Below are 16,148 nucleotides of genomic sequence, written 5' to 3'. Positions count from 1 at the left end.
ATTGCTCATGTGGGCCTCTCAGAGATGTCAACCCTTTCCCCCCAAGCATAGCCTTATTTTCTCACTGTCTTATGTCTCCCTATCAGACTTTTAATCTTTTAGAGGACCAGGGACACTGCCTTCCCCATGCATGTCTTCTGGGCCACCAACTCTGGGCTGGACCAATGGTAAATGCCCAGGTAATTCTTGTTGGCTTGACAGTGAGGGGGCGGGTGATCCTATGTGTATGCTGCATGGTTTGGAGCAGAAAGGATAAATGGTGATGTTGTAAATCCCTTAATTCATTGCCAGAGCTGCCTGCCCCCCCACCCCCCGCCCCAATCAGAATAGAAGGATGCCCCAGAGGCGCCAAAGACTATAGAGTGAAACGTATGTCACTGACTGCATCTCTGGGCTCCTCGGAGAGCTCGAGCCACTGTCAACGCCCCCGATGTGTTCATTTTTATTGGTTTTGATGATGATCTGATGTCATCAGAGATTCAGGTCTCATGTTCGTCCCTGAGATCATCTAAATAGCACTGGTGACGGGGAAGGGAAGAGCCGAGAGAGGCGCCCACGGGCAGCCGGGATCGGACTGCATAAATCTGGGAGGAGGGAAAGGGCTGGACAGCCTGGCCTTCCCAGCTGGTGCAGGAGGCTGAGGGGGACCAAGCGAGAGGCCGTGGAGCAGGCAGCGTTGTGCCTTCACCCCAAGTGACCATGAGAGGTGCCATGCGAGTCTCATTCATGTTCCTTCTGCTGACTATGTCGGACTGTGCCGTGATCACTGGGGTAAGGCGTCCAACTCCCTCCATGCCTTGGGTTTGGGCGGGTGTCAGGGTTTGCATGGGATAGGAGCCAGCAACCATGCAGGAGGCAAACCAAACCAAACCAAAACAAAACAAAAATTAAGGAGTCAGTGGTCAGCCAGTGTTTCAGAGGGGCATTCCACATGATTTTCAGATTAGTCATACCTTACCCCCCTCCTAGATGGGGTCTACTTTGGAGAGGCTATGTGTAAATCGAGTCTTATTTCCAAATTCATTAGAAGAACATCGGACATTTTGAAGTTTAGACCTTGGGGAAGAATAAGATTCCTAATTGTGTAGTAAGGACTTCTTTCATAAAGCTGATTAGCACCCCGTAATTTATCTTTTGTGTAAATTTGGGATTTCATATACAATCTGGTCCACATGTCCGTGTCATTTACACAGCATGTTGACTTAATTAAAGTCAGGGACCTTATTAGCTTTAATTGGGGATGTTTAACTTCTGCTTTTTTTACTCTTAAGGAAGATTGTCTTGAAATTCTTTCCTTTCTTTATTGTTTATGTATTTTAACTGTGCTCGGTTCTGTTCAGAGCATTTGGCTGGGTGTACCCAAAAGTAAGCATCTGATAACAAGTAGAAATCTTGCCTCCCAGTGGAGGTTTCCCACACAGGGGCGCTGCCTGTCTTAGAATTCGAAACCCTCAGACTGGGGCTTTCCCTGGGACCACCCTCAAATGCGTTACAGTGGTGGGACGACTCTTACTAAAAGGGAAAGTAATACCTAACAGTTTCCCAGATCAAAGCTGCTTAAAAAAAAAAAAAAAAAAAAAGAGGGAAATTAATTTTTCCCCAATGTCCTTTAACTTTTTACATAAAGAATGGAAATGTAGAAAAATGCCAAACCATTCCTGAAATCTCATTAGTTTTCATGGTCACAGAAAGGAAAGGTCTTTCTTCTCCTTTTTAAAGGAAAGAGACTAAGTTTCAAAGACGAACACATATTAAAGTCAAGTCAATGCTTTTAAGACCCAGAGCATGAATAACATTGTTAGGGCAAAATTATACCTAATGAATCAGTCTCTGAATCTCCTATTGTGTAGCCTGAGACCGGGGAGGCCAAGAACAAAGGAGAGAAACCACCAAGAGGGATGGGAGCTGCGGGTTGACCTTGACGCCCAGGTGACCCCACTGGGCCTGCTCCAACATCTGGAGAGGGTGGGAACCAGTGCTGGGGAGGGGGTGTCAGGATCTTCTTCCCCTCTCCATGCCCTGCTGCCGCCCTGAGGCTGACTCCCAGGAAGAGGCTGGGTGGACATGGCCACACGCCCTTGCTCCCTGGACTGTGACCTTCCTGGATTCAGGATGGGATATTCCCTCCTGCCAGATTGAAACCATGATGTTCCAGCTCTGTGGCAGAACAGCAAGGGAGGGTCTGCTCCACCCTGACCCGGGCTTTGAGGGGCTGCTGGGTGTGTGAGATGTGCCCTCACTGGGCTGGAGACATGCACGGCCAGGTGACTGTCACTTGCACCTCCTCTGGGGGGCGGGAGCAGACCCCACACCCCCACTTTCCCTCCCTGGGTCTGAGCAAGTTCACAGCTTCCAGAAACCAGGCAAAGCCGCCTAGCTCCTGTTCTGGAGCCCAGCCCAGAGGGGTCCACCCGTCTCTGGGGATTGAGGATGCCAGCAGAGAAGCACTGGGGAGACCCCTGTTCTCTGGGGTGCTGGCATCTCAGTGAGGCTGGGCTTCTGGTGAAGGCCAAGGGGAGGGCCGAGGTAGGGGCCAGGGGAAGGAAGACACCAACCCTGGGTGTGGGGTCAAGGTTGGATCGTTAGTCCAAGGACTGACCCCCTCGGGACTTGGACCATCAATGTCCCCCCCCCCCCAGGAATTCAGATCAGTTCCATTTCCCCAGCATCCTTGGAGCATTTACTAGAGCCGAAGAGCCATGCTCCTGACTCTGGCTTGGTCCGAGGAGGAGCGTGGCCTCCCTACTGGATGGGCTCAGAGGAGCTTGGAGGGGTCCTCGGACGCAGTTGGATGCCTCGCTGAGCCCCGGCATCCTGTTGTGAGTGGAGCAGAAGCACGGATGTGCTGTCTGGGGTGCCAGGCAGCCGTGAGGGATTCGGATGTACCTTTCCCTTCTGGTTTCTCTTGGGTGGCACTAATGGGCTCCGAATGGCCGCTTTGTCTCCCTGCAGGCCTGTGAGAGGGATGTCCAGTGTGGGGCGGGCTCCTGCTGTGCAATCAGCCTGTGGCTGCGTGGGCTTCGGATGTGCACCCCGCTGGGGCGGGAAGGAGAAGAGTGTCACCCCAGCAGCCATAAGGTACAGCACAGACCTGCTCAGGGCCCTGAGCCAGACAGTTGGGACTAGACCTTGATTTTCTGACTCTGACCTCAGAAGCAGCTCACCCGGGTTGGGCCCGGCTCCTTGCTTCTTGAGGGCAGCCTGATCACACAGCCTGTTAGATCTGAGGGCCGGAACCCCTCAGCTGGGTGGTCTTGGGCAATTAGCATGACTGCTCTGGGCCTCAATCACCTCATGAATATGAGGGGAAGAGACTGGTTACCCCAGAAGTCTCTTTCAGATCTGATGAACTCAGATTCTCAAGGGGACCTGAATGTCTTCTGCCCCTAGGAACCATCCCTCAAGAACCTGAAATAAGACTCACAAAATGGCCTCCCGCCCAAGGGATGAGTCTGGTTAGGGCGCCGCAAGCCCCAGGCCCAGGGCATATGCTTTAAGGAGGCACTTGTACCCTTTTGGCCCTACGTGCCTAGTATCCCTCCCCTGGTAGGCTGCTCCCAACCCCAGCGGCATAGAAGAGCCACTAGGCCTTTGCTTCTGAACAGCTGGGTACAGGAGCAACCCCAGATGTGCACGGGGACCCCGTGGGCCAGCCCCTCCTCTGGGTTCCCTGCAGTTCTGGAGTACCCCCTGCTGCTCAGGGGAGCACGTCTGCACCTAGGAGCCCTGGGTTCTTCTGGGTGTCCTCCTGTGGTCATGCTCCAGATCGGGACAGCTGGGGAGGCGGGGCCGAGTCAAGATGGGACAGTGGGACAGTGGGACAGTCCTCGCTGCCTTGGGGTGTGTGATAGTTTGGCTGCAGATCTGCATTCCCGCAAGGGGACACCGGGGGCAATAAAAGCTAAAGCTGAGTGCTTACTATGGGCCACTTTTCAGACTAAGAGCTTTTGCAATTATATAGCTTAAACCTCTTTCCGCCATACATGGGAGGTGCTATTTTTTTTTTTTAATTTAAAGATTTTTAAAAAAAATTTATTTGACAGAGAGAGATCACAAGTAGGCAGAGAGGCAGGCAGAGAGAGAGAGAGTAGGAAGCAGGCTCCCCACCGAGCAGAGAGCCCGACGCGGGACTCGATCCCAGGACCCTGAGATCATGACCCCAGCCGAAGGCAGTAGCCCAACCCACTGAGCCACCCAGGCACCCGGGAGGTGCTATTTTTGACCCATTTTGCAGATAATCAGGTTGAGACCCACAGACTAAAGAACCTGCCAGTTGTCACGCAGCTGGGAAGGGACCTGGGAACTGAACCCGGGCAGTCTGACCCTACCTATGATCATAACTGTTCCTGTTCACCGTCCCTGGAGGAAATATCAATAGTTTAGTCTCTGGGTGAGTCACAGGGCAGAGACAGTGTCTGTCCGGTCCACTGCTGCATCGTCAGCACCCCCTAGCGTTGAGTTAGGTTAGGCTGGTTACCTTGTCCCGGGAGACAGATTGCCTGGGTCTGTCTATATTCCGGCTCCTCCACAAACCAGCTGCGTGAGCTTGGCAAGTCGCTCAGCCATCATGCCTCAATTTCCCCCCTCTGTGATAACTGTTACTGTTGTGCTGGTTGGAGGGGAGACACCGGCCAGGGCTGGGCCGGCCAGAAGCTCCTGCCAGAAGGCCCACCTCCCTCATGGTGAAGTTGTCCTCCTTCTTTTCCTCTCTCCCCAGGTCCCCTTCTTCAGGAAACGCCAGCACCACACCTGTCCCTGCCTGCCCAACCTGCTGTGCTCCAGGTGCCCGGATGGCAGGTACCGCTGCTCCACGGACCTGAAGAACATCAGCTTCTAGGAGCTCATCTGTTGTCGGGACACACACGGGGCCTCTGCCTGAGCCCTGCCTGGGCTCGCCTCAGAGGGTGTTTCATTTCTGCTACATGGCCCAGCCCATCGCTGCCCTGTCCCCCCTCCCCAGACAGTCCTCCTCGGTCCCTCTTCCCTACACACCTACGTGCGTGCAGCACACGGGGTCCCAGCTCTGGGCTGTGGTCTGAGAGGCGCCCCAACTGGCTCTCTTCCCCTTCTAGCTGCCTGAGGGGTTGTAAGTACCAGGAAGGGGGATTCTTTCCCTTGATCCCCGCCTCACTCACGGACGTGACTTGTCTTCCTCCCTGGGCCCATCTCTTCCCCTTCCTGCATGTGCTCTTCTGCCCAAATCCCACATTCCCCAGCCCCTGCCCCCACTGGCCCCGTCTACTGGGTGTATGTATTGGGTGTACTGCTCCGAGGGACAGGTCCTGGGCTGAGCCTTTCCATGAGGTCGGTGAGGGGCAACCGGGGAGTTGCTCGTCTTCCTTTGATTGACTAAGTCCTCAGTTTTAGGCCATGGGCCCCAGGTCAGCCCTTTGGGGTGGGGTGCGGAGGTGCAGCAGGCAGTGACCTCATGGCAGGTGGGGGGAGCCCACCCACTAGGCCAGAACTGCATTGCCTCCGAGGCCCCTCCCCGCACCCTTTACTCGTTCACAAATGAAGCCCCCAGTTCCCACTACCTCCCTGTAGAATGCAAGTGAGGGCAGCTTAATCTAATCGGCCATGACAGTTTAGGAAGCAGTTAAGGAGTGACCTCAAACAGCTCCTTTCTGAGGATCAGCCCCTGGGAGCAAGTCTGTGACCTTGAGGACACAGGGCTTCTGCCCAGCTGGGGGAGGGTGGGAGGTGGGAGGAGAGGCAGCAGGCAGGCACATTGACTTGGGAGGCAACTGTCCCCTAAGGACCAGGCTGCAACAGGCCTCACACCCAGAGAAGTCAGCTTCTCTAGACATCAAGGGCTTTCCCAAGTTCAGAGCCATCTGTCTGGGAGCTGTGTCACGGGCCTCCACTGTCTGCTAAAACACCAGCCCCATCAAGCCCCTCCCATTTGGACTCTGCCCTGCATTCACCCAGGACAGCAGGGGACACCCGAAGCTGAGCTTGCTGACCTGACCCTGCAGAATAAAGGCATGAACAAGGGCGAGTGGCCTTGCTGTTCCTGCTCCGCCTGTGTGGGGATTCGGGGGTTGCGAGTGGGAGGGCAGAACAGGGCCTTTTCCAGGTGGAGGAGGGATGTCGTCCCGTTGCTCTTCCTGTTTTGGGCAGTTTTTTTGCAAAAGTGGATTCAGGGTTTCTTTGAATGGAGTGTGACAGGCCTTGGACTCTGGGCCCAGCAGGTGCTGCTCAGGTGTGTGGCTCAGGTGTGTTAGTGGGTTGGAGACAGGAAGGGAGCCCTGAACTGGCAGCCGAGTGGGGACTCCAATGGCAAGATCTGGATGGGTTGCAACTCCCATTTCTGCAACTCAGTCCTTTCTGCTTAGTGTCCAGGACCTGAGACCCCCAGACCACCATGTGTGGGGTGAGGAAGTTCTATATCAGGACGGCCAGGAGCCTATGTCCGAACCCAGGGGCTGGGAGCATTCCCTGTCAGGTTACTGTCCCCACAGTCCCTCCTCACCCCAATTCCTGGCCTAGAAAAATGCAAAATGTAAGATAAAAAGACATTGTATCCTGTGTTTCTCAGAAGCCTCCAAACTCATCGTGGTTAAGGAGGCCTGGGGGCTCCTGCCTCCCCCGTTTGCCCTGGATCTGCTGGAGCTTTGCTCGGGGGTACTCAGGACAGGCTTTACTGTAGGACTCACTTGAGTCAGACCTGAGCTCCACTCAGGGCTCCTTCTCTGTTTTTGTCTCCTCTGATGGACCTCCTTGCCTGCTCTGCTGGCTCTTGCCCCTTCTTGCAGCCCTTGGATCTCTCCCCCCTGCACTCAGGCTCAGATGCCAGACATAGAGCTATTGTCCATGTCCAGGGTTCCAATCTGCCCACCCTTATCCTTTGGGTCTCCAGGTACCACCGATTGCTACGACAAGTCATGCTGGTGTGTGGGGGCCCTCCTCAGTCAGGCTGTGCCCTCTGCAGGCAGAGCCCTCCTGGATGAGACATGGCCATGTGCCTCAGCACAGTAGAGACACAGGGTGATGGCTGGAGGCACAGGAGTGCCCCTGACGAGGCACACACTGACTCGCCACCTGCAGCCCCCATCTCCATCCCCATCTGGAGCTGGCCAGTCTGTAGACCCCTTTTAGTCTAACTGGAACAGTTCTCATATTTTATACCAGAATGCCAAGGAATGTATAACTGACCTCTGCCCCAGTTTCTCACTGCCTTTTCCCCCCTGAAGCCCTAAGAGCAGAGATGGGGAGGTTGGAGGGACAGGGAGGTAAGAAAAGTGTATTTGCGAGAAGTTTTTATAATCAGGAATATATTCTTCATCAATATAATTATAAAAAGAATCTACTTATAGGAATAACATATATTAAGATAAGAATGTATTCCCAAAGAGTTCAATTAAATCGGGGTTAGATAAAATGGACATCCTTCCCGGATGCTGCCCTTTCAGGGACAGCCCTACCTCCCCTTGGACCTAACCCCTTCCTGTTCGACAGGTGGAGTCTGGTGCCATCTAGTGACCAGTCTGGGGATGGCATGGAGGAGTCAAAGATGTGCCCTTCTCAAAGCAGATGGGGACCATTCCCCAGATGTCCCCAAAGGATAGATTCAACCAGAGGGTTAGAGGGACAGTGCTTCCACCTGTGGAAAGAAATCTGTCATCCTAAGAAGTACAGGAGAAATACTTAGTTGTGGAGTCTTTTGGGTCCCGTCCCACCTACACACCTCTTTCTTAGAAGCTGCTGTCATCTTCTGGCGAGACATCGTCCAGCTTATCCAGGAGTGGGACGGTGGAGGTGGGTGAGCCAGGTGACGATGATGAGATTCCTCTCCCCCCACCTGTGCCCCCGAGTCCCCATCTTCTTGGCTAGTCATCTGGGTCAGGGCTACCATCAACCCCAGGATCCAAGTTGGAAGTTCAAGAGCAGCCTACATGTCTTCTCTCTTCTACTGTCTTTTCCCACGGCAGCCCTGGCCAGATTTAAGCAGTCATCCTGCCGAGCATGGCCTGTGGCAACTGCTTCTGACCTATTCTCTCTGCCTCCAGTTTTCCCCTTAAAAATCCACCCTGGCATGTCTACCAGCATCTTTCTAGGCAGCACATTTACCTGGTTTGTGACCCCTGACGGCCATTCTCAGCTCCAAAGGAGAAAACCCAGCCCATAGCAGGGCACGGCAAGCCCCTGCCCACTCTCTCTCTGCCTCTCCCATGCTCCCCACTAGGCTTCTCAGCCTCAGGACTGCCTACGGTCCTTGGGAGATGCCATGTGTGTCTGTGCCGGGGCTGTTCCTCAATGGGGAATGTTCTGTGTCTCCTCTGTGGTCTGGTGATCTCAATGCCTCCTTCAAGAGCCCCTCAAATGTGTCCCCCTGCCCCATCCACATCCATCCACATGGAAACACCTGGGATAGGCCTCAGGCACGAGTTGGCACCTGCTCTTAGAGAACATTCGTGCCCATGTCGGCCTTCACCCATGAGAGAAGGAAGGGCAGTGTCTGCATCCTGCCTGTGTCCCCAGGTTGAATAATAGGGGCTGGGAGGAGCAGCTGCACAGCCAGAGGACAGAGGCCTCCCCAGGGAGCAGCCCCACCCCCAGCCTCTCCTCTCGGTGGCCTCTCTTCCCAGGAACTGGGCTCCCCTCCCAGGCCCAGTACACAGCAGAGTGCATCCCTAGGGGCAAGCTGCTGAGGAACTGAGAACACCCAGGCCTGTGGTAAAGGTGGGGGATGGGGAGGGTAACAGGAGGGGCTTCTGGACCCAGCTCCCTGCAAGTGCCTGCACCACCCTGTTGGCCTCAGGTCCCTTCATTTACTGAGGCCAGAGTCTGCCAGAGTCTGCCCTCTGCCGGGGCTGGCTTCAGGGCCTGGGGTCATCACAGACCAAGCCCAGCAATAGCCACACCAAGCCCAAGAACCAGGTGTACTGAGTACTTGACAGAGGGTGTTGGTGGGCAGCCCCTCTTCAGACCCCAAGCTACGCAGGGTCATGCCCTCCTGCTCTCTGCACTGTGGTCTGTCACTTTTGGCAGAAGGGAGGTGGGGGGAGGAGGCAGGGGGTCCTGGGCTGGCCTGCCTGGCCCAGACCCCTCCCTCCAGTGTTTGGGGTAGAGACACGGGACTTGGTGGGGTGCTGGCTTTCAGCACCCGGGTCACACCATGGATGGGGAGGGTGATGGGACACTTTGGCCGATCTGAAGGGAGGGCCCACAGAGGACTGAAAAGTTTCTGGTCATCTGAAGTCGAACCCAGTTAATTCATGTATTAACTAATTAGTTTATTACTCATTTATGAGCTAAGGGGTCCCTTTCTTGCACAGTAAGCAGAGGACCTGCTGGAGACCATGGTTTTCTCCCGTGTCTGGTGCCTGGCATGGAGCTGTGCTCAGGACATTTACGGAATGAACAAACGAATGAATGAAAGAGCAGTAGCATTTCCTAAGAGGAGACAGACTGGCAAGGGTCTCCGGGGCCTCTGGGATGTGGGGTTTGTAGCTGCCGCCCGTCACAGACCTTCTGCTCCCAGAGTCCCCACATCTCCGTGTTCACCTCCTGGCCCCCTTGCAGTTTCTCACTCACCAGAGGGAGGCCCTCTGAGATCCTGGCTATTGAGAGAGCCGTACACAAAGCCTACAGTAGTCCTGAGAGACCAGGATGGGTCCTGGGGGGCAGGTCGGGAGTGGGAAAGTACAGGATTGCTGTCTGTGAGAGAGAACATCTTAAATTATAAAAGTTCCATTTACTTTTGTTGGATGGACTTAGTCGTCTCGGAAACAAAGACAAAAAAGGACCCTCCCCTTGAAGAGAATGGTAGCAGAAGGTAGGGCAGAAGCCGCTGGCACCAGGGAGGGGAGATGTCACCAGTAGGGGGCCGAGGAAGGGTAGGGCCTGAGGGAAGCTGGGTGTTGGGGGTGCTCCTCATGGAGGACTAAGGGCTAGACACAGGCAGAGCGGAGGGCAGAGGCCAGAGCTGAGCGTCTGCCTGGAGCTCTCCTAAATTAGGCCTAAAATTCTAGAGCATTCAGTGGAAGTCTGCCGCTAAGCCCTGCTCCCCCTGAATATTTGAGGACGAACTCGAGGTGGTGTATGGGAAAGGATTCCAACTGGCCGGCACCAAGCAGGCACGTGAGTGCTTTTTGGTCAGTGTTTCTCCTTGGCCCTTCTCCCATCTCACAGACTCTGGCTGTAAGGCTCCAGAGGGGCAAGGAGCAGAGGGAAGACCCAAGGAGGAAGCAGGAAGACTCCCTCAGCCAAAGAAAAGTTTGGGCTTTTGAAAGAGGCCCCCGGGAGTGGGGGCTTGCCTCAGAGCTGAGTCTGCACAGCAAACATACCATTTTACTTTGACTGCGTGTTTACCCAGGTTGGCTTTGGTTGGGGGTGGGTTGAGGTGGGGCCAAGGCCTCAGACCCCCAAGGGCAACACTTGGCATTCTTACTTTTTCAGAGCTTTGACAGCTGTAAGCAAGGGGATTGAGGAATTGCTATTTGAAAATTTGGCCGGTGTCTGATCTGAGACCAGCCCAAGAGTCCACCTGGAGAATTCTCCTGGAGTGTACCAAAAACTCAGATCCCACCAGATGGGGAGGGAAGCATAAGGCAGTCCGGGGCCTGCTTTCCATCGGGACACTTTTCCAGGGGGTAGTCAGAAAGAAAAGCAAAGGGCCCTCTAGACACAAACAGCTTGCTTCCATCAATGGCACAACGAACAAAGGAGGTTGTGCCCTACCATGGAATGTCACTGAGTCCTAAACTGGAACAAAATGCTGCTCGTGCCACAGCAGGGGCGGACCTCGAGAATGCTGTGTGGAATGAAAGAAGCCAGGGATGCCCAGCAAAAGAAGCCAGGGGCACCTGCGCGGTGCAATCGGGTTCAGCCTGGGATCTCAGGGTCGTGAGATGGAGCCCCGTGTCAGGCTCTGCGCTCAGTGCTTGGGGTTCCCCTCTTCTCCCCCACCCCCACCAACTCTTGCGCTCTCTCTAAAATAAATAAATAAATCTTAAAAAAAAAAAAGAAAGAAAAAGAAACTTGAAAGAAAGAAGCCAGACCCAAAAGACCACGTTTCATATGATTCTCCTTATGCGAAATGCCCAAAGTAGGTAGATCTCCAGAGACAGACAGCAGCTTGGTCATTGCCTGGAGCCGAGTGTAGGAAAATAGAGAGTGACTGTTGGTGGGTACAAGGTTTCCTTTCCGGGTGGCGAGAATGTTCTAAAATTAGGTTGTACCTACCGATGGTTGCCTAACTCTGTGAATATCTGAGGAATATGAAATTAAATGTGTTAAATGGATGAATTCTCATGGGGTGTGCACTATGTCACAAGAAGCTGTTAAAAAAAAAATCATTATTAAAATCTATAAAGTAAAAAAAAAAAAAAAAAAGCTTTCCAGCTTCAGTCGGCAGGAGGTTGGTCTGGCCCATGTGTCCAGCCTGAAGAGAATGAGGCCAGGGCCTGTCTCAGCGCCGCTCACGGCTGCAGGAAATGGCCCACGTTTCATGGAACCAGGCTTCAGCTTCTAAGGTTTGAGGCCTGCAGGCACCTGGGAGGTCCTCAGGGTCTCGAGCACAGGAGGACTGGAACATTCCAGGCTGGTGAGCAATTTGGCATCCCTTAATGTTTATTTGACATTTATCTTGTGGGCGGGGGAGAAAGATGCCCCCAGTAAGGTGTTTGTCATGTGTGGTTTTCGGTACCAGACGGCTCCTCAAATGCTATTCTCAACTGTTTGCAATGTGGGTAACACGGCGCCTGGGTGGCTCAGTGGGTTGAGCCTCTGCCTTCGGCTCAGGTCATGATCTCAGGGTCCTGGGATCGAGCCCCACATGGGCTCTCTGCTGGGCGGGGAGCCTGCTCCCTCCCGCCCCCCTGTGGCCCACCTACTTGTGATATCTCTCTCTCTCTCTCTGTGTCAAATAAATAAATAAGATTAAAAAAAAAAAAAACCCAGTTTGGATAATAAAGGAAATCCCTCATTAGCAGGACAAAAGCGCTATATGGTGCAAGGTGCAAGTTTGGGCTCTCAGTTCCTCCTCATGCCTGCATCTTAAAATGAATGGTAGCGGGGCGCCTGGGTGGCTCAGTGGTTTAGGCCGCTGCCTTCGGCTCGGGTCATGATCTCAGGGTCCTGGGATTGGGTCCCGCATCGGGCTCTCTGCTCAGCGGGGAGCCTGCTTCCCTCTCTCTCTCTCTGCCTGCCTCTCCATCTACTTGTAATTTCTCTCTGTCAAATAAATAAATAAAATCTTTAAAAAAAAAAAAAAAATGAATGGTAGCGACCACACCTGGAGCTTGCGGAGCCCAGAGTGACACTGGCCTAGAGCTGCCATTCTGGCCTCCACATGCCTGCTGCAAAGATGTTCCCTGGAGGCAGGATGTCTCCTGCAAAGGATTTTTGTTGTTGTTATTGTAGTTTTTGTTTTACTACCCCTGGGCACTGCCCGCCTTGGCTGGAGAGGACAAGTCCCTATGTAGCCACTGAGTTAACTGGCACCGAGTCCTTCTTGCAGGGATGTTTGTGCCTCTTTAAGAACAGTATCCTGGGGTGCCTTTGGCTCAGGTCAGGATCTCAGGGTCCTGGGATCGAGCCCCCCGCATCAGGCTCTCTGCTCAGCAGGGAGTCAGCTTCTCCCTCTCACTCTTCCTCTGTGCGCTCTCTCTCTTAAAAAAAAAAAAAAAAAAAAAGAGGCTTACCCTAAACAGCTGACCCTGGGTGGGAATAAGGTGGAAATATGGCCCGTTTCCTGTTCCAGTCATGGTCGGGGCCATACCTAGCCCCAGAAGCCCAAAGCCGTAGAGTCACCCTGAGAACAACTTTTAGGTGGTGTCTGCCTTAAAAATGAAACAACCCGGGGGTGCCTGGGTGGTTCAGTGGGTTAAAGCCTCTGCCTTCGGCTCAGGTCATGATCCCAGGGTCCTGGGATTGAGCCCCACATCAGAATCTCTGCTCAGCAGGGATCCTGTTTCCTCCTCTCTCTCTCTCTCTGCCTGCCTCTGCCTACTTGTGATCTCTCTGTCAAATAAATAAATGAAATCTTAAAAAAAAAAAAAAAAAAAAAAGAAAGAAAGAAACAGCCCAAGTTACCCTGCAGCAAATGAGTATATTCAGGACCAGCAGAGGAATTGCAATTCAGGATAAGCCAATTTAGGTAAAGCTGAGGCAAGCCTGGAGGACACAGCGGGAGAGCCTCCTTTTATAGAAGAAAGGGGGGAAGTGGGGAGCGACGTGTGGCGGCTTCTCACTGGCTGCAGGCAGGGCCAGTGCTGTTGGCTGGCTGAGGACCTCTTCCTTCTTCCTGCTGGTCCAGAAGAGCTTCCATGACGTTCCTGACACCTCTCCCTGCCTAGCTTCCCGACTTCATTTTGAATGAGCTTTCTTTTATTCATTTTCATGGTTTCTCCCTCAGCTCCCCTGAGGCCCCTTTTGACTGCCACAGAGGCTTTCCTCTCAAAGTTTATGAAGGGCCTCGTGGAGCCTGCAGCCGGCTACAGGCCTGAGAGCCCAGTACCTGGGCCTCAAGGAGATCACAGGGCCCAGGCCATGGGAGGGGCAGTTTATGGCCCTCTGTCCAGAACATTCTTTCTTATCTTCGCCTTTGCCCTATTGGAAGTCCCTACCCACGGGTTCTAGGGACATTTGTTTCATTTAAATATGGGTGTGCCTTGGAAGAAAAACCTGGGTGTTGCCCTCAGAAGGGATCAGAGCCACCCCCCCCAGCCCCTCCCCCTGGCCTACTGAGGACAGGGGAACCTTTACTTGGGGGCCGAAGATTCGCGAAAGGATGAAGTGGGTCTACACAGAGAGAAACGCTGACGAGTAAGAAGCCGTGGGCACAGCTCTGACAGAGACAGGCGGAGAGGATCCTGTGAAATCCTGTCACAAAACTAAGCTCCGAACACTAAGTAAACAAATATGTCGAATGACAGCTTGACATTTTCTCATCATTTTGCATTTCACTCTGTTGGCATTGCTTGGCAAATGTGCAGCAAATTATCCTAATTCTGCTTCCCAACAGGGGGTGCGGCAAGATGGTGGATGGGGCCGACTGCTCGGGTCTAAGCCCTGGTCAAGTCACTTCCTGACTGGGGACTTTGGGCAAGTTGCCGAACTTCTCTGCCTCAGTGTCCCCATCTGTAAAATGGCACAAACGATTGTAGTACCCGCCTCTTACCCTTACCCTGCCGGGCAAGGGTGTGCAAAGTGCTTAGGACAGGCTGTGCATGAGGAAGCACATTAGGCATGCTTTATGCTTTTTTGTTTCTTTATGAACACATCTTGGAAAGTCCCTGCTGGGAGCCTTCTGCCCAGGGCCTGGTCCTCCAGGAACTGCCTTACCAAGCCCATGTTACCTGGAAGCATCTCCTAAACATGCTTCTGCTCCCCAGGGCTGGAGTGTGGTAGGAAGAAATTACAGTTTGTCCAGACCTGGTTCTGTTGATATTATGATGTTTAGAAGCACAGGTTTATATAGGCAAAGCTCAATAGCAACCCGTTTAGGAACATAGATACGCAAATCTTATCTAAGTGCCTCTTAATCCCTTGCTTAAACATATGAGTCACTATTTTAAAGTAATGTTTGCTCAATATGGACCGTGATCTTAACACTGCGCTATGCGTTTTTTTTTTTTTTTTCTAGAAAAAGCATAAGGAGAGTGGGCTCTGAATCCTATCCTGAATCTTCTCAAACTGGGTTAAATTAAACCAGCTGAAGCATGTATGACCCTGAAACAGGTGTCACTTCTGGTGGCTGTCCCCCAGGAGTCAGTGGTCCTAGGAAATGTCATTTGCCCCATAAACCCGCAGCTCCCAATCTTCAGGGTTCATAGCTCACCAAAGGGAAATGTCAAAATGCTGAGTCCTGGAGGCTTGGATTCGAGGGGCCTCTAACAAGCTGTTCTCCAGTTGGGGGGCTGCGGGTCCTCCCCAGGCCTCTGCCCCCAGGGAGACACTGTCCTACCTGGGCACCCTAACCTTTGGAGGAAATCAGTTAGGCCTATCGTGAAAATTCTAATTATCTTTGCAGGGGGGCAGAGAGGCTAGTTTCCATTAGGAAAACTCCATTCAGCTAGAACTGATCTTCATGTTAAAACAAGGACTAAGAAGACAGGAAGTGGGGAGGGAATTGGGTGTGTGTGTGTGACTATGCCTGGGTCTACAACCGTCCAGAATTAGGTTTCAAAGGGGGCATAATTGTCTCCGAGGACACCTCCATCCTCAGAGTGGTGAAGCAGGCAGAGGAGTACAGAGAGGGGTGACACTGGGGCCGAGAGAGGAGGCCCCTCTAAGGGGCTGTAATTTCCATTCACTTCAAGGCCAGCAGCTGGGCCCACACCTGGATGCTGCAAAGCGCAGGTGAGGAGGCGCAGGTGCTGGATGGCCCGAGGCCCCAACCAGGAGGCAACCACGCGTCCTGCATACGTCCTGCATGTGCTCCCCAGTCTCCAGCTGGGAGTCAGCTGGGAGCGGGAGCTACAGGGATTTGACCAGCTCAATGGGATACTCCATGTCTGGAGGGAGCGTTAGGGAGTCAGGCAACAGAAAAATGGGTCCAAGACCTCAGGTAGGGGTTCCCTGCTCTGGAGCCTGCTGGGGGCAGGTATCTCAGTAAGAAGCCCCATGGGTGGGCAGCCACACTTGGTCCCAGGTGAGGGGAAGGGATCACAGACTTCCTTTGCCAGGTGTGCATACCTGGTCACGTCAGCCTCGGAGGAGGGTCACTGAGAAGAGGCCCAGGGGCAGGCCCAGTGAGGAAGGAAGACCTGGGAGTGATCTCACGGGGACTAAGCACTGGAGAGGATGGGGTGGCGGCTGGAGAAAGATGGGAGAGAAGGTTCTTGCTCCCTGCTGCAGCTTTGTTGGTTAAGATGGTCCCCCAGGGCCCAAACTGGCAAGGGACAGCTGTGAAATGACTAAGTGGTGTAGTATAAGGGGTCTGCTTTCAGGATAGCTATTTCCTCCCTCCCCTTAGGCTCCATGGGTGCCTGGGATCATGGGAAAGCCAGCCAATGGCCACCACGTCCCTGGACAGCATGCACCCTCCCAGGGCTCTGGCCTGGGACAGCAGAGTCCTGTGGAGGCAGCCTCATCGCAAAGCCAGGAGGGGCTTTGCTGCCTGGCCCCAGAGATGTCCTGAGCCACTGGGGAGCTGGAGACAATCAGAAATGGGGCCCCCCGCATCTCCTGCCCTCCTTCCC

The 16,148-nt window shown here is 53.6% G+C and overlaps 1 protein-coding gene across 1 annotated transcript; it reads left to right on the top strand.

Moving 5' to 3' along the window:
* Nucleotides 1-478: 478 nt before the first annotated feature.
* PROK1 (prokineticin 1) lies at nucleotides 479-5,583 on the top strand. The gene is made up of 3 exons (XM_032303098.1): nucleotides 479-771; nucleotides 2,953-3,078; nucleotides 4,718-5,583. Exons 1-3 carry the CDS (start codon nucleotides 700-702, stop codon nucleotides 4,835-4,837), a joined length of 318 nt encoding a protein of 105 aa, XP_032158989.1. The 5' UTR covers nucleotides 479-699; the 3' UTR covers nucleotides 4,838-5,583.
* The last annotated feature ends 10,565 nt before the right edge of the window (nucleotides 5,584-16,148 follow it).

This window comes from Mustela erminea, chromosome 10 (genome assembly GCF_009829155.1).
Source record: "Mustela erminea isolate mMusErm1 chromosome 10, mMusErm1.Pri, whole genome shotgun sequence".
NCBI lineage: Eukaryota > Metazoa > Chordata > Mammalia > Carnivora > Mustelidae > Mustela > Mustela erminea.
The sequence above is the reverse complement of the archived record's forward strand: the minus strand, read 5'-3'. Positions and strand labels throughout refer to the sequence as shown.